General features: G+C 42.8%; 2 protein-coding genes across 2 annotated transcripts; one reads left to right on the top strand and one right to left on the bottom strand.

Annotated features, from left to right (window-relative positions):
• Window positions 1-247: 247 nt before the first annotated feature.
• VGLL1 (vestigial like family member 1) lies at window positions 248-26,156 on the bottom strand. Its single transcript, XM_019714661.2, has 5 exons — window positions 25,960-26,156; window positions 21,560-21,778; window positions 8,783-9,208; window positions 6,971-7,030; window positions 248-1,524 (listed from the first exon to the last, which is right to left on the bottom strand). Exons 2-5 carry the CDS (start codon window positions 21,759-21,761, stop codon window positions 1,484-1,486), a joined length of 729 nt encoding a protein of 242 aa, XP_019570220.2. The 5' UTR covers window positions 21,762-21,778; window positions 25,960-26,156; the 3' UTR covers window positions 248-1,483.
• On the top strand, window positions 20,727-21,405 carry LOC109436231 (activated RNA polymerase II transcriptional coactivator p15). Its single transcript, XM_019714662.2, has one exon. It carries the CDS (start codon window positions 20,760-20,762, stop codon window positions 21,144-21,146), a length of 387 nt encoding a protein of 128 aa, XP_019570221.2. The 5' UTR covers window positions 20,727-20,759; the 3' UTR covers window positions 21,147-21,405.
• Window positions 26,157-27,815: the final 1,659 nt, after the last annotated feature.

The raw sequence follows: 27,815 nt of genomic DNA, 5'->3' as shown, positions 1-27,815 counted from the left end.
TTACATAGCAGATGGGAGGAAAAATATCTAAGAGCCATCCTGATGTTAAGTATTATTGTGGAGAGAAGAGCTCTTGAAGTCAGAGACCTTGCTTCAGCACTGGCTCTGCTCCTGGCTGGCCATTTACCAACTGGGAGCCTCAGTACCCAAAGGTATTATGTGAAGATAATAATGCCAATCTCAGGGCTCTTGGGAACTTTGCACAAGATCACAGATGTAAAAGAATTTAGAATCAAGACCAGTGTAATCCAGAAAAGTGAAATTTTATTATTCACCCTGAGCTTTTACACAGGAGCAAGTGGGGTGTGAATAGGGAACATTAACAACAGGGGCTTCTGAGTTTGTCACAAGGTAGGTACCAAACTCGCAGTGGCCACAAAGCCGTATACTAGATTGGAGAGGTAAATGAATTTGGAGAAACTTGTCATTTTATCTGGAGCAATGCGCAGAGAGGTCCTAGTGCCATGTCTTGGACCAAGTCTTGCCTTTAATCTCTAATTCATCTAAGATGCTGTGGGTGATCCACATGGGTGGCCCCAATGGTTCTGTGCTGAAAAGAAAGTTAATATTTCCCAGATGTCACTAACAGTGAAAGAGCTAAGGGAAAGGTTACATTGTTTATGGAAATCAGGTGGGCCCCTGTGGAAGGCTGCAAGGTGCCCCCACAGTCCAGATGAACACCTGTGGGGTGTGAGATGCCAGCGTCCTCACCCTCAGAGTGAGGGTAGACAATAACTCATGGAACTAAAGCTAAGAAATGCTCTGGATACAGAACTTACTCTAGGCCCAGCTTGGAATGAGGCAGTTTGCTTACTAACTGACTTCCAATAAGTTAGTTCTCAGATTTCTCAGCAATTCCTGTTGGAATCACTCTTTTAGAATTAAGGAATCGCATTTTCCAAGCAAAAGTATTTCATTTATCAGGCCAGCCTGAGACCTTTTCAGCTTCTTTCCAGACTTTGAGGATGCAGGAAAAGCCCAGTCTCAACCTATTCTCAATGGATATTGCCCACCCTATGTTCATTCTTATTTTGGTAGCGGCAGGAGTGAAATTGGCATCAGTCTGGTTAAGGCTGGAAAGCTTTTCGGCTAGTCCTGGTATTTCTATTCAGTTGGAAAGTGAGACAACACTATGGGATAATCCAGTCAGTCCTGGTTTGAAGGACCTTGCTGGTCAAGGGTAAGGGGACTATGATTTCTAAGTAGGGGAGCAGTGGGTGGGTGGCAGGGTGGGATGAGCAAGCAGGTGGGCCTCTATGCTCTTGATCCCTGAAAAATTCTTTTTATATGCTGGGGGTTCACTTAACAAGATTTAAACCCCTGCCATAGGGCATAGGTACCAAGGAAGAAAAGTGTACAGTTTTAGGGAGAACAGAAACTTGCTCCTGACTCAGTGCTCTCTAGTGGCAAGAAGAGAAAAGGACGGTGATGTCTTTAGACCATCTGGATTCACAGGAGAAAATCATCTTCTTCAAACTGAAGTTCAGTAAAAGAATAGATCTTTTTTCTCTGGAGACTGGGTTTCTGAAAAACAGGATAAGCATGAGGAAGAAGCTGGCTCTGGGATCAAATGAGCCCAGGCTTGAACCTTGACCTCACCACTGCCTATCTGTGTGAGCTTGGGCAAGTTAGCTAGCCTATCTGAACCACACTTTCCTCATCTATTAAATGGGGATACTAATGATACCTACCTCATAAGATTCCAGTAAGGATTAAGTGAGTTAAACACACATAAAGCCCTTAGAACAGTGCTGGGCACATATATGCTCAACAAATGTTAGCTACTATTTTGTCAAAGAGACAGTGTCTTTATTTGAAGTAGAGTGGAATTATTGTGTGGTCACACTGCAGCTTAGCTTAGTAGGTAAGACCAGGGACTTTGCAGTCAGAAAAAAATTGACTGGCACTTACTTACCTTGACTTTGGGTGAGTTATTTAATCTCCCTTAACCTCAATTTTCCCATCTGTAAATGAGGATAAAAATAGCACCTGTGTTGTAGGTAGATACTGGTTCTTATTTTGCTTCACTTTCATGATTCTTGTCATTCTCCTCATCTCTAATGACATTTTACCTCACTTTACCTCAGCCAGACATTGCGATGGTCACAGGCTAGATTTTGTCACCACCTACACAGGTGGCACCCTTCTCATCTCAATTTCAAACATCCACTGTTCAACCACCACCTCCCATGTCATTGATTTACTGCGGCATTTTTACATAACCTAATCCTTCATTCCATTACCTCCCACTACCCATCACCCTCTACCAGTCTCCATTTCCTTCTTTGTGCAGCTTAGATACAATGAGCCCTTATGATAATCACTCACTTGCAAATACCCTTAACTCCTTTTGCTCTATATTCATCGTGCTCACTTGCCAAAACCTCAACCCTGGTTGAGCCTCACCATTTGCTTTCTCTGTGCATTACACTAACCTACCATGTTTCCCCAAAAAATAAGCCCTAACCGAAAAATAAGCCCTAGCATGATTTTTCAGGATGACATCCCCTGGACATAAGCCCTAATGCAGCTTTTGGAGCAAAAATTAATATAAAACCTGGTCTTATTTTCGGGGAAACACGGTATCAACACCGATGAAGATCACACAACCCAGCTGACCGTTTCCATGTGAAACATCTCAGAGTTGAGATCAGCTCTCAGAAATCTGCTCATGTTTGTCTATGAGCAAGATTGCTTTTCCAATGCCCAAGAAGACTTTGTCATACTTTTCTACCCTCTTCAATATCCCACATTCTCATTCTCAGCTAATGATCTTGCCTCATTTTTTATTGAGAAAATAGAAATCATTGTTTAGTACTCTGTAGACTCCCCACAAACAAGCCTGCAAATATATTTGCATCTGTATCCTTTTTCTTCTGCACATTTTCAAAGTTAGAATGTTCCCTTTTCCTAGCAAATGTCAGTGCTTTCATACGTCCCTTCTATCTTCTCAAAGACTTCACCCATCTTGCTCCATCATTGAGCATTGTTGGATCATTCCCATTACCGTACAAATAGGTTCTATTATTTACCTGCAAAAAATAACAACAACAGCAACAAAACAACTCACCCTACCCTACTAGTCGCTTTAGCTACTACCTCATTTCTATTTACCCCTTCAATGATAACCTTCTTTAAAAAGCTGCTACCACTTACTATCTCCCCCTTTTCATCTCCCATTCACTCTTCATCCCACTCTAATCTGGCTTCTGTCCATATCACATAATGAAAACTACTCTTAACAAGGTTATCAAAATCTATGTTGCCACATCCAATAGAAATTTCTGTCCTTCTCTCATTTGAGCTCTCAGAAGCCCTTGACCGAGTTGATCACTCCCTGTGTTTTGAAACATTCCTTCTCTTTTAGTTTCCATAACACCACACTCACCTGGTTCTCCTACTACTTCACTCAGTAACTGTTCCTTGTTTATATCCTCTGTTGGTTCCTTGTGTCCCCAACCTCTAAATACTGGCACAGTCCAGGACTCTGTCCTCTGCTCTTCTTTCTTCTCTATCTACTCTATACCCTCTGCCTAGGTCATCATTCAATGGCTTTAAATGTTATTTATGTATCGATCAACCTCAAAAGTTTACCCAGACTTCTCTTCTGAACTCCACACTTACATATACAACTGTATATCCACTTGGGTATCTTATAGGCACCTCAGACTTAACATGGTCACAACAGAGTTGTGCCTCCTACAATCTTCCTCATTTTGATACGTGTACCACTATCTACCCAGTTGCTCAAGCACGAAACCTAAGAGCTAACCTGGAGTCTTCCCTTTTCCTCACCAGTCCCATCCAGAGCATTAGCAAATCACAAGAGCTAAACCTCTCAAATAGATCTCAAATACATCTACTTCTATCTCCACTGCTGTTACCTAGTCCAGGCTATCATCTCATGCTTCTTGCCTCCTGACTGGTCTCTGTTTTCATTCTGGCCTTTCTCCAATCTATCCTCTCTACAATAGCTTATGTGACCTTATTACATGCACATTGGACTGAATAAGGGCCTTCCAGGACTCATCAAGTCACTTAGAATATAAAATCCAAACTCTCAACATGACCCATAAGGCCCTATGTCACCTGGCCCGTCTACCTCTCCAGTCTGGTCTTGGTCTCGTGGCACACTCTCCCTTTCTCACTACACTCTGGCCACACTGGCCTTGTTCCCATACTTCACACACTTCCGGACCTTTGCAGGGGCAGCTTCCTCTACCTCCCTCATCTCTACTCCAATTCTTCCTAAAGCTGGTTCCCTTGCTTCATTTGGGTCCCTGCTCACACGTTACTTCCTCCAGGAAGCCTTCTTTGACCAATTTATCCAAAGTTGGCCCCTGTCTTTCCTTATTTCAACACCTTGTAATGTTTCCTTCACAGCACTTATCATAACTTTAAATAATTTTGTTTTTCCACTTTTGGGGGAAGGCAGGGCAGGTGTTCTGCCTTCCCCACTAGACTATTAACTCGATGAGAGCAGAGACCAAGACAGTGTGTGTGTGTCTGGCAAATAGCAATATCAATGTCATTATTATATGTAAATATTGAAGCAATGTACAGCCAGTATCTGTATCTACAGACTTAAAAGAAATCAAGTTTGCTAAAAATTTTGGCACCAAAATTTTTCGGACTCACCTCCAGAAAGGTGTCTGACTACCCTTCCGGCTGATAGCTCTTCTACTCCACATGGTCACTGCCTCAGAGGTATGTGACAACCCGCATGAGGGGACTAGGCCATAGTGGAGGGGCAGGAGGCTCTGCCTTCCTTCCTTTGACAAATATTTATCTGGGCTTCACAGAGGAAATCTTTCAGAACTACCAAAATTCCTACTGAAAGGTTCATCCAGTTCACTTTGAAATCAGGTTAATATAAAATACATAAAGAATCAAACCTATAAAGAAATGACTGAGTCTCATGCCAAATCTACTGAAACAGGAAGTAAGGGTGCAGAGTCCATACATTTCACAAGCCCCCAACAGCCCCCACTGTGGATCTCAACCTCAGGCAAGACTAGAAGACTGGCTTAAGAGCATGGGCCTTGCGAGCTTTCCTGGTCCTTCTATTCAGAGCCCTAGGAAGTTACCCCCTTCACAATCCACAAGCTCTGCTGCCTGCCTCTGCCCAGGGCCACAGTAGCAAGATAACCACCTCCCCTCAACTACTCTTTACTACTCTACTCATCTCCTGCCCCTTTCTCAAGGTAATATTGCTCCTTTGCATGCTCTCCAAGCCTTCCTCATCCTTCTCCCCTTACTCTAGGATAGTATCCTGGCCACAGATAGACAGTGAACCCATCAACAGTGAAACAATTTTACCAGTTGCTAATTTTCACTGTTGTGCACTTGATTTAAGTTGGAATTGTTTTTGATGATTTATGTTTATTATAATTTATGATTTTGATGATTTTTTTGGACACAGAACAGAGAGATAATACCTCTGCCATTTGCTAGAATCCTACAGCAAGTCCTTTCACCCGTTTGGGATTCGGTCTCTTCATCTGTAAAATGGGGATGTTTATTCATTCATTCAATCCCTATTTACTGAATGCCTAATGTGTAAGGTGCCTAGGGTACACTCATACACATATCCCAAGGTCATTGTGGGGACTGAGCAGGATGGTGTGTAGGGTATCTGGCTCATAGTCACCACCCATACATGTCGTTGCTGTTATTTTTGGTCTATGAACAATTTAAAGCCTCAAGTTTTCAGTAATTCCAAGGCTTACAATTTTTTTTAAAAATGTATAAATGGTTAATAAGGACTTTATAATCCTGAATTTCATTAATTAGAAGACCAGCAGAGCTTACTCCCTTGGGCAGAGACTGATGTGAAGCCTGACTCAGCCACGCTAAGGCCCTTGAACCAGCCCTAAATCTATCTCCTCACCTGGGCATGGCCAAGTAATCACTGAGGGTGGTCTGTGCCTTATTTGTCTGTGTTACACAAGGACTTCAAACAAATAAAAAATTGTACTACATTGGCAGTACAATTTGTACTATTTGTATCATTTCCTTTATCAATGTCGTTATTGTTTGCAGCACTCATTCATTAATTAAATATGTATTGACCTCTATGCCAGGCACTGTCACAGGTGCTGGGGATGTGGAGGCACATCCCTCAAAGTCCCTCAAGGAGCTGACATTCTAGTGAGCTCTATATATTGCCCTTCCCCTCCACTCCACACTAGACTAAAGTGACTGCAAAGAGATCAGGGGCCATGGTGGCAGCTATTCCTTTTGTTCCTCTCAAACACACAACATGGAACATGGTCTGCAGCACACAGGATGCCCTCCAAAAAGGCACTTTCTGATGGTACTATGTGCCAGGCTTACCATATGTTTGGTAGGCTTACCTTTCATGGCTTACTGTGGCTAATTTACATTAGGATATACATTCTAAGCATTTACTTATTTCACTTAATCCTCACAAAAACCCTACGAGGTGGACACTATTTTAACCCTTATTTTACAAAGGAGGCAACCGAAGTGTGGAGAGGTTAAATAATGGGACCAGGTTCCTGAATCTAGTAAGTAATGAAGCCACATTCGAACCCAGGCCGTGAAGATCCTCATGTCATTCCACCCAGATTGTTCTCATTTGACCCACTTTCAAATAGCGTGGAGCCCACAGTCCTGGCCCATGGCCTCCAGTGTCATTTTCCCTGACTGCAGAGTCCTGGGGCAGCCCCATACTCTAAGCTGAAAATTTGACATCTGGGACAGAGCAAGCTAATCCTCATGAACTTGTTCATTTTTCTGCTTCTGTGGCAAAATAAGAAAATGGTCAAGATATCAAGTGCATGGGCTCTTTGAGACTAAGATGAAACAAATTATAACTATGAGAATACTAAATGATAGAAATGAGGGTCTTTCAGTTGCTGGAGATCTTGATTTTTATGCTACAAACTTATCAACTTTGTTCTCAGGACACAGAGACGCATTATCAAAAGCAGAACCAGACACTTACTTTCACTTGCAAGGCTGGCACTAGCAGGTCCACGATCTGGGGTGAAATATCGTTTCTTGCCTAGAAAAGAAACATGATTGAAAATGAAATCTCTAGGGCTAAGTTAGAAAGTGCCCAATTGTGCCCCAGGGCCCCCAAAACACCAGCCCCTCAGTTTGTGGACACCTGGCATATTTTCTTAGATGCTACCGAAACAGAAAAGCTTCTGTTTTTAAGCCCCCGTGGGCCTTTTTCCCATCTTATAGGCAGTGTTCCTGATTAAGGGCCACTAACTTCATCAACATATCCCGAACCATCAATCACCAATTAATATGAGTAATGTCGAGTACATTAGTAGTCGAGTGTGAGAGCTGGCAGCAGTCAAGACTTCAGTGATAAACATTTGTTTGAGACTGTGTCTAAAGGTTTTGGGACTAGGATAATGCCTGCATTATAGTTTTGCCATGATGTACCTGGCATATAACAGATACTCACTAAATATTTGCTGATTAGATTTGAACTATAGAGTTGTTATGTTTGGAAAGTGGTAATTTGAGCCATCTGTATTCTAACCAACTGTTGAAACAGGGCTCTGCTGTGTGTACGCACAGGCATATATACACAGTTGGCCTAATTTTTCCCTCTGAGTCCAGTAGGAGCATATTGTTGAAAAAGAGTACAGGGGAGAGAATTTTCATAGGTTTCCCAAGCATGACATTTTTATGATTTACTCTTTTAAAGTACTTACCTAATCAAACTCTGGAAATGGTGGAGTGGTATTTTAATGGGAAATTTGTTTTCAACATTAGGATGAAACAGTGCCTGACTTAGGGAGGCTATGCTGAACAGGCCCTTTGTGTACCATACACTTAGTTCAGAGTCGAAGCAGCATCTAGCGATTTCTTTCAGGCATGGGACACTAGAACCACAGATATGTAAGGACTACAGAGCTATGAAAGAAAATGCACTCAAGAGTACATTATGCCAAAGGATGTAGGCTTGGCCCCATGAAACTATAAAATATATATTATTACCAATATTTCATATGAATGGCAAATCTTGTAGAACAGCTCTTTTGGTGAAAGTATACCTCAGGCCAATTCTTCCCCATCCTTTTACAAAGAAGGGAGTCTTGTTTTTTTCATGGGTATTTTGCATCTGGTAGGCACTAATTACATATTTGGTGAGTGAGTGAGTGAGTGAGTGAGTGAAGAAGTGTTTTAGTTCAGGACGAGGGGTGATGGTTAGGAAACAGGAACCCAAGGGAAAGCAAGCAGGAGGAGCCCAGTGCGCAGGCACGAGCCACATATAACCAGGCTCTGTGCCGGTCTCCAGGCAGTAATGGGGCTGCCTCTACAGTTGCTTTGAATTTTAATGTGTGGAGCAGATGGCTGGTATAGATTGCCCTTGTTTTTGCCCAGGAGCCTGGCATCATTGTGAGTTGCCAACCTGTTTGGAGGATAGAGTTTGAGGCACAGACTTCTGTTTTACAAATGGATTATTTGGTGGCTCATAGTGAGGTGAATGCAGACCCTACAATTTTAGGCAGCAACCCATCATTTTTCTAGGATAGGTCCAAGTCAATAGACTGGGTGAATATTCCTGGCCAAGTCCATCTGGCTGGCTCTCTGTGTAACCCTATGGTCATTAAACTGTGAATGCCAATGAAGCCTAGTGAAGATATATGGAACATTTAAGCAGAACATTCTGTCCCTCAGAAGCCCCATGTCCGGAGTGGCAGCAGTTAGTCTTGACACCTCATCTCATGCCAACTTACTCTCAACCCCAACCAATCAGAGGCAAGCCTCCCAGTATCTGGAGGCATTTCCTTACAGTGGCCTGGGCTGGAAGGCAGGTTGAAGGGAAATCCCATGCTTCCGGCTATCTGGGCAGAGTTGCAATCCTCCCACATGGCAGGTTGCTGAGGATGGGCTACACATCTGTCTTGCTGAAGGAGACTTAGGAGGGGCTCATATTTCTCATCAGGCTGGGCCTCTGGAACCAGGTGCTCAGCAGAGAAGGCATGAGGGTAATCATAATCAGGCTCTGGGGACCTGGGGCTGGCTGGGGAGGAGAACTGCCACAGCTCTCCAGGCTGAAAAGAGGGGCTCCCAGTCAGGGGCACTGAGTACTGATCCATAGCCATGGGACCAAACCCATTCATGCTGCAGCTGGCGGCACCATCTGCAAAAGACACTTCCGGCTCTGGCTTTGTCCACTGAGAAGAGAAACGCCACTGATTTGGAGGCATGTCAATATCTGGAAAGGGAAGATTTAGAAGACATGTTAAGTGTTTATTGTTTTCAAAATGCAAGTAACATTTTTCTGGTTAATGCATACTATATTTTTTAATGTGAAGAAAACGTAGAAAAGGTTAAAAAAAACAACAACACTCGAATCATAATATCCAGAGAACACCATTGTCCACCTTTAGGTGTACTCCTTTCTAAGATTTGTTTCTATTCATGTATGCATGTTTTTACATCACATACTATTTTTAAGGTAGCTTTCGCATCATTAGAATATCACAAATATCCTCTCATAACAATGAACAGAGCCAACACCGGCATTTTAAGTGGCTGCACAGTATTCCATCAATAAGTAGTAATGTGACTAACAAACATGGATGGTATTTGTGGGCAGCTCAGTTATTTCCATTTTTCAATTATATTAACAAAATTAAAATGAGCATCTTCGCATGTATACACACACATATACAGAGGGTGCCAAAAAAATGTATATACATTTTAAGAAAGGAAAACTGTCTATGCACCCCTATGTTTATTGCAGCACTATACACAATAGCCAAGACATGGAAACAACTGAAATGCCCATCGGTAGACAACTGGATTAAGAAACTGTGGTACATTTATACAATGGAGTATTACGTGGCCATAAAGAAGAAAGAAATCTTACCATTTGCAACAACATGGATGACCTAGAGAACATTATGCTAAGTGAAATAAGTCAGACAGAGAAAGATAAATACCATATGATCTCACTTACATGTGGAATCTAAAGAAAAGAATAAATGAACAAACTAATCAGAAACAGTCTCAGAGACATAGAGGAAAAACTGGGGGTTACTAGATGGGAGGGGGTGGGGATAAGGGAGAGGGTGAGGGGATTAGAAACCACAGTTGGTAACCACAAGATTGCCACAGGGATACGAAAGACAGTTTGGGGGATATAATCAATAATGTTGTAAAGATTTTGTAGGGTATCCGATGGACACTTGTGTTACTATGGAGACCACCTCAGAGATGGTGTAGATGCCTGATCACTGCGCTGCACACCTGAAGCTGAAGCTGAATAATAACGAATGTCAACTATAATTTTATATATATATATATATATATATATATATATATATATATATATATATATACACACATACACATATATATGTACTCCACAAGAAGTGGAGTACAGCATAAGAAATAGAGGTAGTGGAAATGTAACGGCTGTATGCGATGTCAGAGGGGTAGTAGATGGGGGAGGGGTGTTATCACTTTGTGAGGGGTATAAATGATAAATATCTGACTATTACAGTGTTTTGTACACATGAAACTAATAAATGAAAAAAGGAAAACTGTATTAAAATTGTAATACTCAAGGGAGTGGCCGGTTAGCTCAGTTGGTTAGAGCATGGTGCTGGTAGCACCAAGGTTGCCGCTTCGATCCCCACATGGGCCACTGTGAGCTGCGCCCTCCTTATAATAAAATAAAATAAAATAAAAATAAAATAGTAATACTCAATATATACCGATAACAAAAGATGAATACAAGTCACGTTTGACTTCTGCAATTACAAGAGGTGCTCAAAGTGGTTACCATCAGCGTCCAGACACTTCTGATTATGGCGAACTACAGCTTGAGCAACGTTGACCAAAGTGTCCACTTGTGTACATTTTTTGGCAGCCCCAGTATATCTTTGTACCCTTGTCCAACTAGCCCTTCAAGGAAACTTTTCTAGAAGAATTGCTTGATTAACGGTGATTTGTGTTTGGTTGTTGCTATTGTTTGGCTTTATTTTGTAGCTGGCGTTTTGAGTACACAGAATAGGAGGACGCCACAGAATTTTATAAAGGGTAACACTTTGGTAACACTCACCAAAGTCTAGGGGTCGAAACTCCATTTTCAAAAGGGATCCAGGGCTTGGGGATATTAAGAGGCTGGACCAAGGTAGCACAGCAGATTAGCCAACTAGGGATCTAAGCTGGAGTGATAAGTGATGGGGTGGGGAAGTAGTTGCTTGGACCTCTTCCTGCAAAAGCACAGTGCTCAAGGTCAAGCAGTAACTCACTCAGTTTCTTCTTGCGAAGTTCTTGTGGACTGGGTAATGGGATGGAGTCTCCTTTGGTCTCAGACACTATTTCTAATTGTGCCTATAATAGCCGCTGACTCTGAGTTCTCAAGAAGTCTAGGATAGTTCATGACACCGACGGATGTTTTCCCCATTCTCAACACTCACTCATGCAAGAGGGAAGGAGGGAGAGAGAGCTCTGGCAGGTGATACTTAAAGCCTTGAGCCTTTCATCTACCCAAGATAATGAAGGGGGGGCTTGGGTGTAGATACAAAGGAAGACTGTCTGGTCTCCTCCTCCTCCACATGTGCCTCTTGTAACTCTCCTGAATGTTCAATTTGCCTGGATTTTGCACAAGGTAAGAATGTCTGACATGTCTGCCCAGTGATACTGGAATGCCCCCACCCACCACCATAACTTCTCACGTCATACAGATGATAAGACCAAAAAAAAAGCCCTAACCTGCATGGCATAGACATTCTGCCCAACATTTCACATCATTCACAATAAACAACGGGTAATGGTTGGCGTCTTTTAATGAAATCAAGACCAAGGACACATATATTAAGATTTGTTCCTGGGGATGCATGCTACTTTTGAAAACTGATTATCTGCAGAGCCGTAGCAATTCAGGGCACTGTATAGCACAAAGAGAGTGAATAAGCTGACCTAGTATAATCACTGTCGGTGTTTCATATTCACTGAGGGTACTGCATGTCCTAAGCACAAATTAGAAACAATGTGTAGCCTCTGACAACTGGGCAATTTCCATCTGAACTGGCCCTACAGATATACATATGACGTAGGCGCTGAATGCAAGGCACCAGTGTGTTTCGAATATTTCTGTTAACTGCTTCCCTTCCAGAATTCTCTGATTGAAATATTAAGGGGAGTGGGTGGTGTGCCACTGTCCAAGATCCCATTTGGTCACTGAGTGCACCAGAGCACAGTTTGGATGGTATCCTGTGGGGAGGCACAGAGTACCCTAATCCCAAATTCACAGCAACCCAATAGTGGGCCTTGGGTGGCCTTGGGAAAGGCTCTTTTCTATACCAGGCTTGGGCGTTGGTGTCACGTGGAGTGGAAAACACCCTGGGGGCCGGCCCGGTGGCTCAGGCAGTTGGAGCTCTGTGCTCCTAACTCCGAAGGCTGCTGGTTCAATTCCCACATGGGCCAGTGGGCTCTCAACCACAAGGTTGCTGGTTGCACTCCTGCAAGGGATGGTGGGCTGCACCCCCTGCAACTAGAAAATGGCAACAGGACCTGGAGCTGAGCTGCGCCCTCCACAACTAAGACTGAAAGGACAACAACTTGACTTGGAAAAAGTCCTGGAAGTACACTGTTCCCCAATAAAGTCCTGTTCCCTTTCCCCAAATAAAAAAAAAAGAAAACAGAAAAGACCCTGAACTTGATGGGCCACTCTTTCTGAGGCTTCTTGAGCCCACTTCTCCAGCAATCACACCCCTGTACCCTGTGAACCAGTAAAGGTATCCTAAACCACAACCTGGACTGGCCCAAGGTTACTGCTGCTGCTGCTACAAGTGGCCCTGATGACCCTTTCTTATCCAAGTTTCCCTCTGAAGATGAGAGAGGGAGCCCCAGGAAGACTCTGCCGCCTCCTAAAACCCCAAACTAAATTAATGAATGGAGAACAGGTAAGGAACACTTTGGTTCTGGGACACTTGGGACAGGCTGGATTTTCCTTTCCATAGGAACACAAAATGTTTCCATTCCATATACTCCAACTCTTGAGCATCTAGACCCTATCTCTTAGTGCTATCCATGCCTCTAGAATTCCTGAGGCCTCTGGTCCTAAGACCAGGTCCTGTTCAGAGAGTGCTAGTCTCCCTTTCCCACTCTGCCCCTTTAGGGTAAAACCAGCAGACCATTTGGCAGACCATTCCCCGGGCCTAAGCAAACACAGGGACACCACGCACATACACTCATATACATATCTAAGAGACCAGAACCTTCTAGAAAGCATTTCTAGGCACTGAAAAGTTTGCTCCTACCCCAGAAGACCTCTCTCTCCAGTCTCTTCTATTTTTTTAACTTTTATTTATTTAAGTGTGTGTTGTTTTTTTCCAGGATCCATCAGGTCCAAGTCAAGTAGCTGTTTCATTCTAGTTGTGGAGGGCGCAGCTCACAGTGGCCCATGTGGGGATCAAACCAGCAACCTTGTTGTTAAGAGCACCGCGCTCTAACCAACTGAGCTAACCGGCTGCCCTGCTTTGAGGATTGAGACCATTTCTCTTTTGTTCACTATCATATCCTCGGGAATTTGCAGTGTGTCTAACAGTTAGTAAGGCCTGACTTAATATTATTCTAATAAATACACACATGCACGAATGCACTCACATATGCACACACGTGCTTAGACACACATATGTACACAAAAACATGTACACACTCTCAACCATATGCACACACACACAGCCCTCCACTCTAAATCTTCCTATATGAATGAGTAGAGCAGCATGCCAAGAGGTTAAGAGCACAGACTTTGAAGTCAGACAGCCTTGGAGTCCCATCCCAGCTCTGCCACTTCCTAGCGGTGTGACACTGAGCATGTCCTCTCCCATCTCAGAGCCTCTTGGGACTGTTGTAAGATTAAATGGGACAGTCCACGTAAAGGGCTTAGCACAGTGCCTGGTGCATAATAGGCACTCAATAAGTGATAGCTATTGCTGTTATTATTATTAATCATTGTTTCGGTTTATATACCCAGTTTGTGCTCACATTCATAGGTTTCTTTCCTAGTTTGCAACATTCCATGTAACCAACCCAGGAAAAACGAAATGGTAATGTAGGACGCCTGAGGATCCTCCCTGCCGTCAGTCACCCAGTGCCGAGAAGGGAGGGGAGAAAAAGACTGAGAAGAGAAGCCCCAGCAGCAGCACTCCAGGGCTGATGTGAAGATGGAGTAGATACTGGCCCTAGGAGATTTCAGTAGCCTGTGCTCAGTGTGTGTCCATTCCCAAGGAAGAACACATCAGAACTGGGCAGGCAAGACTGTAAAACTAGAACAGCTTTTGTTTACTGAGCACTTCCTCTGGAGGAGGTGCTTTGCTGAACGCCCCGCATACATGATCTTATGTGATCCTCACAGCAACCCAGATGGAAAAGACTCAGAGTGGTTCCAGTCACTTGCCTAAGGCCACAGTTAGTAAGTCGCAGAGCTGTCTGATTCCAAACCTCATGCGTTTACTGGCTATGCCTCCCCAACATTGCAAAGAGGTAGTATGCTTTCCCACCCTACTGGGGTTTAAGGGGTGGCATATGGGCATGACATTTCTGGGAAGCAATTTGCCAGTATATGTTAAAACCCTAAAATTTGTTTATACGCTTTGATCCAGTCATTGCACCGATGGCAATTTATTTTAAGGATATAATCAATGATGTGTGTAAAAATTTAGCTACAAAGATACTCAAAGTAGCATTTATAATATAGTAAAAGATTGGCAATAACCTAAATGTCCAAAAATTTTAATACATCTATAAAAAGGGTACTCTTGAGCTATTAAAATGATGTAGAACATGTAATAGCATGGAGAGATGTACAACTACTGCTGATTAAAAAAAAGTTATGACCCATATGTACAAAATAATGTTGTGTTGTAAAACTTAGTATGTGTGCATAGATGCACACATGGTTTTGTGTCCTGACTGCTTATCTGTGTTTTCTAAAATTTTCAAAAATTACCACATTATTTTTATTATCAGAAAAAGTTATTTTTAAGTAAAACCTTAAGAAACCTCTTCACTCGGTGAATCTGAATCACAACTGTGAAAGATCAATGCACAATTACCTGGTTTTCTTCTATCTATCCTTGTTTTGTTTTTCTTTTTTAATTTTCTTCCTTCTCCCCTCTCTGTCCCTCCCTTTAATACAAATCCTGCTTTATGATGAAATTGAACCCAAGAACCCTCAGAACACACACCCACATCTTGCACCATGAAAGTGCAAACTTTGGCCTGCCCAGTCTGCATGCATTGACTCTTCCCTCTGCCTTCTTTGTATTATACCAGGGGTGCCAAAAAAATGTATACAACTCAAGCAGTAGTTCGCCGTAATCAGCTGATGGTAACCACTGAGCACCTCTTGTCATTGCATAAGTCAAACGCGACTTGTATTCATCTTTTGTTATTGGTATATGTTGAGTATTACATTTCTAATACAGTTTTCTTTTCTTAACATGTGTATACATTTTTTGACACCCTCTATATTCTTTGTATTAGCGGAGGTCAAAACACTGGAAACAGAAGGACAGCTTACAGGAGACAGTCCCACCTTCTCCTTCACTCACCTCCCTGTGGTACCTCACCTTTTAATGATTATCCAGATTCCTTTTCCCAAATGAAAATGGAGAAGAAATACAGAACATGTGCTACTATTTCAAAGTGGCTAAGAGCTCAGGATCTGGAATCAAACTGATTTGGTTGCGAACAGCCACCCCTTATTAGCTGTGGGATCCTGAACGAGTCACTTGACTCTGAATCTGTTGCCCTGGGCAGAGTGAGAGTTAAGTTGGTGTGAGGATTCAGTGAGATAATCCATGACACCTCCCGGGCTCACAGGAGTCTATACTCAAAAAATGTTAGCCATTGTAAACAGCATTAGCAATAGTCCTTGTGGGCAACATTAACACTCAGGCAATATTAACACTCTCGCTATGGCGTTGTTAAGATCACAGAGGCAGGACAGTGAAGTAATCAAGAGACTGGCTCTGGAGTCTGACTGACTTGGGTTTCAATCAGTTACTCACTTGCTGTGATATGCCTCGTCATTTACCCTCTCTGGGCTGCAGTTTCCTCCTCTGTGAGTGAGGATATGAGTACCCATTGTAAAGTGGTTTCGTGGAGTACAATACACATGCAGGAAAATGCACAAGTATAAAGTGTGCAGCTGGGGAATTTTCACAAACTGCATGAAGCAGAACATGACCATCACCCCAGAACATGACATGACCGCCATGCACCCGTCTAGTCCCTAACCACCCCATCCCTGAAGGAAACCACTCTCCTATCTTCTAATACCATAGATTCAGTTTGCCAGTCTTTGACCTTTCTAAACCACTGAAGTGGATGCAGTAATTGTAGCCTGGTGTCTGACACCCAGTAGTGGCTCAACAATATGTTGACAGTTTCCTCACCCTAACTGGAAGGGAAGACACCAAGTTGTCAGTGTTCAGAAGGACCATAAACAACAAGCGTGACTCTATCTCATAGTATTCACATTAAAGAAGAAACACAGTGTTTATTCCTCACTCACTAGATTTCAGAGGAGGGGAGAAAGGAGGTGGGACCTTTTGAGACCGACTATAAAAGAACTCTGGGGCTCAGGTGTACACCCTCACTTTCTCAGCAGCCCTCAAGCAATGTTGTCAGGCCAGGGGCTGGGCTGGAAGCCGTGACAGGAAAAATATGGGGTGGGATGTGCGCCTGGACTGTGCCTCCCCCAATGGTAACTACTGAAGCTTCTCAAGTTACCTACTCTGAAATCACCAATGTCCTTTTTTTAAAGGGAGATTAATTCAAAGATACCTTCAGCTTGTGTTTTCTGAAGTATAGCCAGTGTAAATTATGCATAAGCAAATAAAAAAATAACTTTGATTTGGGAAAAGCAGCCAGGAAATTTGATGGCATGTCCCAGCCACACAGGTCTGTTTGGGCTTTGCGTATTTGGCTTGACTGAGTGCCCTTAGAATGTGGGGCAGTCGGCGCTGGGAGTCCATGAATACGAGCCTGTTCTAGGCATGACTCAGGGGCTGAGGGGATGCTAACAGTCAGTAAGGAATGGCCACTTTATTATGGATTTCCCACCATTTGTGAAGCTGCCTGTATCTCATAAAACACCTCAAGTGAGAACCACTGGGGGACCATCTTCTTTCATGGGGCCTTCCTCTGAGGCAGCAGAGCTTATGAGAAACTTGACTCCTAACTGTGATAAGAGAGGCCCTCAAGGAAGACAGGCTCTCTGCTTCTTTTGCGCAACCAGCGAGACAAACATTTGCCTAGCCCATACCACATTGCAAGGGAGACATCTTCACAGTCAAGGGATCTGCGAGATTCTCACAGAAAACGCAACAACCAACGTAGGTGGAGAAGAAGGCTGCCTCTGTTTGGCCTGCGAAGACTGGTTTGGGCAAGAAACAGGGCCATGTCCAAGTTCCCTTAGTTGGCCAGAGGTCAGAAGGCATGGGAAACAGTATAGCTGCCACACAGCACAAGTCCCTGGAAAACCTGAAGGCTTACAGGAGCTGCTTGCTGCTCTGTAATAATAATGTTTTGAATGCAGACTCTCATGTCCACTCTAGCCATTGAAAAACACAGGTCAAGCTTTGGCACCACCACCATAAAAATAATTAACATCCATGTGGCACTTACTACATGCAGTTTGACATGCATTATTTCATTGACTCTTCCTATAGTTAACTAATACTCAACTTTAGAGATGAGGAAACTGAGGCACAGAGTGATGAAGTGATATGCCTGAGATCATATTGTTAATATTAGATTGGTGCAAAGGTAATTGCCGTTTTTGCAATTATTTTTAACCTTTTAAACCGCAATTACTTGTGCACTAACCTAATAAATGGTAGAGCTGGCCTGGCCCCAGACTGCCTGGTTCAAAAGCTATACACCCATCACATAATCCCTCTCTCTGCAGTGACTCCATCTATGGCAGACAGAAATACCCTCTAATCCAAATCCCAATCTCATTCATTGAAGCAATAATTATTGAGAGCCTTCCATGTGTCAGGCATTGGGCTAGGTACTTGGAAAGCAGCACTTAACAGACTGAGTCCCTGCTGACATGGGATTCAGAGTCTAGGGGTTGGAAGGAGGCAAGAAACACATAAATATATAATTTGTCCAGTGGAGACAAATGCTAAGAAGAAATAAAACAGGGTAAGACAGAGGGTGACAGGTGGGGGTTCATTTTTTAAATAGTTTGTTCAGAGAAGGCCTGTATGAAGACAGGACATTTGGATGGAGATTTGAATGAAGAAAGGGGAAGTCATGTAATTATCTGGGGAAAGAGCATTTCAGGAAGAGGGGGGAAAACTAGCAAAGGGCCCGATGCAAGATTGTACTTGGCATTTTTCTACAAATAGCAAGGAGGCGAGACTGGAGTGAGTGAGATGAGAAGTTGTAAGATATGAGATCAGAAAGTTTTAACCGGGGCCCAGATGAGGTAGGGCCCCATTAAAACCTTTGTATTTGATTCCAAGTGAGACAGGAAGCTATTGGAGAGTTTTGAAGAATGCTGTGATATAACTTTTATTTTAATGGTGTCACTGCGATTGCTATCTTGAGAATAGACTGAAGGGGAGCAAGGGCAGAAGCAGGGAGACTAATTACCATGCTTCCCCGAAAATAAGACCTAGCCAGTCAATCAGCTCTAATGCGCCTTTTGGAGCAAAAATTAATATAAGACCCGGTCTTATATTATAATATATTATTTAAGACCCAGTCTTATATTATAGTAAAATAAGACCAGGTATTATATTATATTATATTATATTATATTATATTATATTATACCCACTCTTACAGTAAAATAAGACCCGCTATTATATTATATTATATTATATTATATTATATTATATTCCCAGTCTTATAGTAAAATAAGACCGGGTCTTATAGTAAAATAAGACCGGGTCTTATATTAATTTTTGCTCCAAAAGACGCATTAGAGCTGACTGTACAGCTAGGTCTTATTTTCGGGGAAACAAGGTAGGAGGCTACTGCAAAAATCCAGGGGGTAGATAGTGGCTTCTTGGACCAAGGTGATAGCTGTGGAGATGGGGAGAAGTGGTCAGATCTTGGACTATTTTGAGGGTAGAATTTACAGAATTTTTCAAATGATTTAACGTGAGGTATGAGATAAAGAGAGGAGTTAAACATGACTCCAATTTACTAGAAGGATGCAGCTGCCACTTTTGAGAATTGCTGCAAAATGAAGCACAGAAATGGGTCAATAGACCGAGAGTTGGTTTTATCTCAGGTTTTACCAGGCAAGCAGGATAGAGGAAGTGAGCAACTATGGATGGATAGTACTTACAAGGGAGTGATTGTAATGAACCCAAGCTAGTGTATTCAGATCTAAATCAAAGAGTCAAAGAGCCAAAGTTGGCAGACTTGTCTGTGCACGAAGAGCCTGGGGTTTTGACCCTTCTGAGAAGTCAGATGGGTAGGTCCTCTGAATCCCACTTACCACATGCAAATTCCCCAAATGACTCAAGATCAGTCATTGCTGCTCCCACTCTGAAGTACTCAGCATTCTCTTGGACATTACCTCCCTCCCACCTCCTTGTGCCATTTTAACAAGATCTTCTACAGCATTTCCTTTAGTATGTGCTGCTACCACACCCCCTCCCACATGTTTACTTAACTCACAAGTCTCTGAGAAAACCATGTCACCTGACTAGAAAAGGAATTTCTAGGAGAGAAGTAAATTCTGCAAATGTGAGTACATCGGATATATACCAACTCTCCACTGAAACCCAAAGAGGAAAGCCAGAGTGATGACATCTGGAAACAGGTGAGCTCTTCTGCAGGCAGAAGTCCCTGGTCTATTTGCACATTTCAAAAGGGGATGAGGAGCCCTATCAATTCACATCCACCTGGCAGGGTGACTTCTCCATTAGGCACAGCAGGCCTAAGCCCATGAATACTTTTAGGAGCCCATGAAAATGCTGTTTACTTCTTTTAAAATTGGAAGAAAAATGAATACAATAATGATAAGGAATATATGAAAATGACTCCAGCCTGGATTATATTTGTTTTTATACCAATGCGGTCACAAAATATCCTTTTTCATATTTTTCTGGAGGAAGGGGCCCATGATGGCCAAAGAGGCTAGGGTCCATGAAAGTTACACTGCAGCCCTTGCCAGCTTCATTGTTATGGCTTTCTCCACACCTGGATATTTTGATGAGCTTATTTTGACATAGCTCTTGAAATAATTGTTTTGCAATATAAGAATGCATCTTTTAAAAATATTACCCAATAGTGCACACAATAGACACATACCCCTGATACTGTTAAGAGTGGGGGAGAAGGATGTGGGGAGACTCCATGTACCAGCCTCTGGCCCCTCCCACTATCACCAGATCATCCACTATTGGTTGAGAGGAGGCAGTGTATACCTGCATAGGACATGCTTTCTCATATCACAAATCTTTTGGTGTTCCTGCCCCTTTCGGGCCAGGAGTAGTAGTACTAGTGCTATTAACAGTAATACCGATGATAGCGAACAATTGTGGTGCTCTGATTGTATACTACTATTACAAACAATACTGATAATGGTGATAATAGCAAACAATTCTGGTGTTCTGACTGTATACCGAGCAGTTAACCTAGCATTTAATGCAATGGAGCAAACAATGAAATAGGTGAAGTACTTTCATTAAACAGTGCTCATTTTCACATTAAACTTCTAAGAAAGGAGTCGCAAGCGAGCAAGCACTAGGTTGTTAGACTGCAGGAGCGGAGCAATGCCTAAATCAAAGGAACTTGTTTCTTCAAGCTCTTCTGGCAGCGATTCTGACAGTGAAGTTGACAAAAAGTTAAAGAGGAAAAAGCAAGTTACTCCAGAAAAACCTGTAAAGAAGCAAAAGACTGGTGAAACCTCAAGAGCCCTGGCATCTTCTAAGCAGAGTAGCAGCAGCAGAGATGATAACATGTTTCAGATTGGAAAGGTGGGGTACGTCAGCATTCGAGACTTTAAAGGGAGAGTCCTAATTGATATTAGGGAATATTGGATGGATCCAGAAGGTGAAATGAAACCAGGAAGAAAGGGTATTATTTCTTTAAATCCTGAGCAGTGGAGCCAGCTGAAGGAACAGATTTCTGACATTGATGATGCAGTAAGAAAACTGTAAAATCAGAGCCATATAAAACCTGTACTGTTCTAGTTGTTTTAATTTGTCTTTTTACATTGGCTTTTGTTTTCTAAACATTGTTTTCCAAGCTATTGTATATTTGGATTGCAGAAGAATTTGTAAGAATACTTTTTTTTTAATGTTCATTATTAAAAATGTTCTGAATGAAACTAATTGTCAACTTTATTAAGGAAGATTTCTTTGTGCCCACCACCTATTGTAAAATAAAATCAAGTAATACAATCTTTAAAAAAAAAACTTCTAAGAAAGGGGTAGCAGCTTCTTACTCGGCAGTGTGACTTGCCTTCAACAAATATACACACTTGTCTAAGTGTATTAAGAGCATCAGAGAACTGTCTTTGAGTGATAGCCTTAGGGAAGTTCAGCCTTCTCCCCCCTCTGAACAAGCTCACCATTCCTCAGGAGCACATCTTCACTCTGGCTCAAAGGTCTCAGTTCTTGGGGGTTCTTGATATTGCTCAGAGCTCTGGAGAAGTGTTCATCCACTACGCTGCTGATGTCCCCTTGGAAATAGGTGAAAATGACACACCGGGAATTCCATTCAGTCTTTATAGGCCTCTGCATCTGGCCAGCATTCATCTTCATTTCTTCCATTGAGACACAGGTGATCACTACGGATCAAAAGCAAAATATTACAGGCGATATTTATCCAAGTGGCGTGGCTATAGTTTCCGTGGCCAGCATCCTTGGGGGCAAGCAGTTTGCTCCTACCGAGTACAGGCTCAACAACCACGCTGCACTGGTTTGAGGACCAGTTGGGGAGCCTGGTATGGTCAGTGTTCAGGAAACAAAACAGCCCTACACAGTGCTGAAGGGGCTCTTCCTGACAAATGAGAAGTATTGTCTGTCAACATGATTAGAAGACCATCAAAAAACGGGAAGGAAAAAAAAAGGACAATGGGGCCAAAACATGGAGTAACATCCTTCTGGGGAAGTGCCTTCCTCCTCCCAGAACTATATGTAGATCCCCCTGGACAAAGGGTGAGCTCCCCTGTAGAGCTGGCTAAGCAATCCAGTGCATACTGACAATTTCCGTTTTCATCGTAAGCACTGCTTTCCATCTTAACTGCTTCCATGCAAGATACTAAAACACACCAAATTCTCCCTGATGCCAGAAAATATATATGATAGTAGCCTGCACCTACTTCCCACCCCATCTTAGAAACTAGCAATTATAAACCACATCGGTCCTAAGGCCTCCTGACAGACATATGCTAAACCAAATGCAGATCTCAAAATACACACAATTACACTCACACACTTTTTACATTTATATGTTGTGGCAGCATTGGTGAAAAGCGCCTGATAGATTGTCAGCTCTGCCCCCCACATTACCCTCTGCACCTAGAACAGGGCCTGAAATATGGTAAATGTTTGATAGCTGTTTGCTGTATCGCCTTAAACCTGGCCTCCAACATTGTATCCTACCTGAGCTCTGTCCTTTTGCACTCAGGCCAGAAAACGGCGCACAGCAGGCACTCAAAACGCGCTGTGACCTTCCTTTAACTAGAGAAGCTCCTTTATCTTTGCCCCCCCCCCCAATCTGACAGCAGTGCTCCACCTAAAGACACCTTCAATCTATTAATTCTTATGAAAATGAATAGAGTTGAATAGCCTGACTCCCTCCCTAGTCCTCCAGATCCTTGAGAATGTGAGCCATTTCTTATTCATTTCTTTATCCCTAACACCTAGCACAATGCAGGCATTCAGTAAACAGCGGCTGAAGGCCATAATGCCATTTCATGCAGAGACAGCACAATGCAAGGAAATTATACCAATTAGAGGAGTCAAAGGGCCTGGGGTTGACTTTTGGGAAACCACTTGGTCTCTGGGCTTCAGATTCCTCTTGGATAAAATGAAAAGGTTAGAATATTTGAATTCTGCAGTCTGTTATTTTATGGTTCTACTCAAAGCATCAACAAATTATGACGGGGACATTAGGAAGGAATCTGGCTGTGAGCAGGGGACCCTTTCTAAAAAGTTCTCCTTTCAGAATCATTCTAGCCCCAGTCATAAATGGACAATGTTGTCTCCAGAAGCCTTTGAACACATCACTCTGTTTTCCCCCAGCTGACAGCCACACTAAGCATAACCAGGCACTACCTGAAAAATGAATCCATTGTACCCTTATTGCAAAAAAACATGTGAACAACCACTTTGAAAAACTGGCAGTTTCTTATAAAGTTAAACATACACCTACCACGTGACCCAGCAATCTTACTTCTAGGTACACATAGCCAAGAGAAATGCAAACATATGTCCGTACAAAGAGTTGTATGTGAATGTTCTTAGCGGCTTTATTTATAACAGCCCCAAAGTGGAAACAACCCAAATGTCCAACACCTGGAGAATAAATAAATTAGCTGTGACATTTTCACACAATGGAAAGTTATTCAGCAGTAAAAAGGAACAAACTAGCATGGAAGAATCACAAAAACATTATGTTGAGTGGGAAAAAAAAACCAGACACTAAAGACCACATATGATTCCCCTTAATCTCTGGTGATAAAGGTCAGAACAGTGGTTGCCTGTGGGGTGGAAATTGGGAAGAGGCAGGAGGGAATCAGGGGTGTTGAGAATACCCTACATCTTATCTTGACAAGGGTAAAGGTTATATGTGGATGTATGCATTTGTCAAAAGTCATCAAACTATACACTTAAGATCTGTGTGTTCGCTGTAGGTAAATAAATGATCACTCAATGAAAAAGCACATGATATATATATTTGGATACTCAAAGTTGAAGAAATAAAGCACAGGTGTTATCCTTGAGCACATTATAAGTCAGAGAAAGACATGTACTGTACGATATCACTTATATGTGGAATTTTTAAAAGCCAAACTTGTAAAAACAGCAAGTTAGATGGTAGGTACCAGGAGGTGGGAGTGGGGGAACAGGACAGACGTGGTATAAGGGTACAAACTTGCAAGGAGTAGTAAAATAAGTCCTAGAGATCGAGTGCATAGTACAGTGAATACAGACAACAATGTTGTATAATCATCACCAACCTGCTAAGAGACTAGAACTTAATCATCCCAACTACTAAAAAGAAAGGATAATTAGGTAACAACATGAGAGGTGATAATTATGGCTACAATAAGAATCATATTACAATATATAAATTTATCAAATTAACATGTTGTGCACACTAAAGTTAGTTATATGTCAAATCTATTACAAAAATTAGCAAAAACTAAAGCAGAGGTGTTATGAATTATAAAGTAATGATAAATGTGGTAGCTGCACTTTTTCTAAAGCTACAGTTTACAGAATAATTACTTTGTGCTAGAAAGCATACGTGTATTTTCTCCAATCTTTACAACCTTCAAAGTAGGTATTATTATGCCCATTTTATAGATTTGCAAATTGGGGCTTAGAGAACGTGAAATAAACTGCCCCCACCACAGCTAGGTGGTGGCCGAGCTGAGATTTGCACCCAGGTCTCTCTGGCTTCTATGTCTCTACTTTTTCCACAGTCCCCTACTGTCTACCAGGTAGAACTAATAGTGCCTTACCCTCTGTGGACCTCAGTCTCCCCATACACCAAATGTGAGGGCTTGGCCTCTAATTTCTAGGGGACCTAAAACAAGCCTCTGGTTTCCTTTAGCGAATGCAGGCAGAACATCTGTGCCTCCCTCGGGGCTTCTCCTTGAAGCCTCTCTCCTGCAAGGGCTGCTTAGCACCTTTATAGGACTCTTATTCTCAGAACTGCCTGTGGCCACTGTTTTAGGCTTGACACAGCTTGCAATCTGTCTTTTCTAAGATTCCCTGAAGCCACGAGAAACGAGAAGCAGCAGTCTGGACACTTGGGACCTGAAACATGGTCTTAGTCTCCTTGGGTAGTGACCACAGGCCACCTGGCCACAGCCAGGAAAGGGTAGAGATAGAGAAATTCAGAAACAACGTCTCAGTCCCATCACCTTGGGAGGCTCAGACCATGCGCAACTGGGGATCCTGAATAAATCACAAGGACGCCCTCTGCCTCCTTCTTCCTATTCAAACACTGGAAACGCATTCAAAGGAAAGTCATGGGCTACTGGTCCACATCCAGCTCACAAGCAGTTCTCTGGGCTGCAGTCGGCCCTCAGCGGACAGGATCTGTATTTGAGGGATGTTACAATTCTGAGAACTGCTATTTGGCTTAATCCTTTGCAGAACTGCATATCATTGCACCTCTGGAGCAGTTTCATCCTCCAGTGAGCCCTCTTGGAGGTAAAGGTGGGTCTGGCTTAGAAGAGGATGCTGCAAAGTTGGAACTGAGGGGTATCAGTGAGGCAGAAAAAAGGATGGGACTTTCCTGGAGCAGATGTTTTTTATCAGTGCCTGGCTTGTAGTAAAAGCCCCTTGCAGACAAAAACCCAAGGCCAAGCTTTGCCAGGTGTGCAGTGAGAACAGCATAACTTCAAAAGTACACCGTAGCTTGCAATTTCCCCGACACGCAAAATATACAGACTCCAAGTAGACCTCGAAATATTGCCCAATCAACTGCCCAAATATTTTAACACAGAATCCAATATCAGCTGTTTGAGCTCCACCCTACCCCAGTGCCTACACGGACACACTAACCACACTTCTGCAAAACGGTACCCAGCACCCGGGGGTGGGGTGGGGAGTCAGAGAAGTTGTCACAATAATAACTTAGAACAAAAGCCCCAAAGGGACCAGATTGTTATCTCACTGAGCAAAGCATGTGATGCTCACAGTTCCCTCATGCCTCCCACCCTGCACCTCAATTCTTTCCCCGTTAAATTTCCATCCGTCCCCACCAAAACGAGTCCCCAGCTTTTCTTACCTTAATTCCCAACCATCAGCTGAAATACAGCAAGATGCAGTGGCCCAAGCAATGGCTGGGCAGAGGTGCGTTTTGATGGCCACAGCTGTCTGGCCCCCTTTAGAGCAGCTCAGGGCTCGCGGAAGCTGGGGCTAGGGATTTTGTACCCTCCCCTCGCTGCTTTCTGCCCCTCTGCGGGGCTACAGGAGACATTTCCTGCTAGCTATCTATTAAGAATGCAGAAAATGCACTCCAACAAGTCAATCGGGTTGGGCACCTGCAGGAATGAGGAAAATAGGTAGCTCTTTTTTATTTCTTTCTTTTTGCATTAAAAAAAAAAGCACTTAGCGATATTGTCTCTTAAAATAGGCGGTCAATTGTTTGCCCAGAAACCACACACAGAGTCAATAACACAACACCTGAAACATCAGTTGTGGGGCTGGAATCACGCTGATGTCACTTTGAATCTCAGGAATTGAGAAAGTCAGTTTAATTCATCACTACCTTCTCCTTCTCTCTCCGTGGTAAGAGAAAGGGAGCCCAGACCCCTACGATTATGGTCTTGTCACAGACCTCTGCTGGCCTCAGAGGGAGTCAGGACATCTCTGAACCCACAATAGACAAAGCAGTTCAGGGACTCTAGCTAGAGGTTTGGGGCAAGGGGTCCCAATCCTCATTTTGAAAAATCTTCAATATTACCTTAAGACGTAACACCATCATTCAGGCCCCAAACCCTGCAGCCAGTCTTTGCTCCCCTCACTCTCTGTTTCAACAATATTGATTTAACAAATATTTATTAAATCCCTACTGTGTGCCAGGCACTATTCTGGGAGTTCTGTTATATAGTGAACAAAACAGAATACATCCCTGCCTTCATGGAATAAATACACACATGTTATGTGTTTGTGTGTACATATACATATGTATATTATATGTATATGTAGGATAGCAATAAGTACTACAAAGAAAATTGATCAGGAAAATTCAGCCTAAAAGGGGAATAGGGAGTATGTGTGTTTGGCGGGGGGGGGGGGGTTGAGGTGCTAATTTATATAGGGTGGTCAAGAGAGGATTTTCTGATAAGTTGAAATTTGAGCAGAACCCTAAGGAGGGGGGAACCAACAAACTATATTGATACCTGCTGTCCTGATATCTGAGAGAACATCAAATGCACAAGGTGGGATCATGCCTGGTCTGTTCACAGAAGGGCAAGGAAGCCAGTGTGGCTGGAGAGGGAATTAAGGGGGGAGCAGGGGGCCAGATCACATAGAGCCTCATCAGCCCTGCTAAGGCTTTTGACTTTTCCTCTACGTGATAAGGAAACTCCTCCAGGCCTGTCAGATCTCAGCTCAAGCATTATTTCCACAGGGAAGACTCCAGATGAAGTCAGGTTCCTAATCAAGAGGCTCTGTTAGTACCAGATTTGATTAATTACTGTTGCAGTTGTACATTTATTTGTGTGACTACTTCAGTAATTTCTCTCTCCACCACTACTCATTCAATCACTCACTGATTTTGAGAAGTCTTTGAGCCATCTAAAAAGAGATGACAGTGGTCAGTTAGTAGGGAGACAAGTCTGAGTTGGAGATACAAATTTGGGGGCTGATGGTATATAGATGGCTATTGAAGCCTTGGGCTCTAACTCAGCCAGGGAGAGTAGAGAGCGAGACATAAAGAAGAACTAAGACCAAGTCTTGTGTAACCACAGCATTTACTGGTCAGGTGGAAGTGATGAACCAGCAAACATTAGTAAGAAGGAAATGGGCAAGGAGGTGGGATAAAAATCAGGAGAGTGTTAGTATCTTTTTTTTTTTTAATTAAATTTATTGAGGTGACAATTGTCAGCAAAATCACACAGACTTCAGGTGTACAATTCT

The sequence above is a fragment of the Rhinolophus sinicus genome, chromosome X (assembly GCF_036562045.2).
Source record: "Rhinolophus sinicus isolate RSC01 chromosome X, ASM3656204v1, whole genome shotgun sequence".
Lineage (NCBI taxonomy): Eukaryota > Metazoa > Chordata > Mammalia > Chiroptera > Rhinolophidae > Rhinolophus > Rhinolophus sinicus.
Note: the sequence above shows the minus strand (reverse complement) of the source record. Positions and strands in the feature narration are given on the sequence as shown.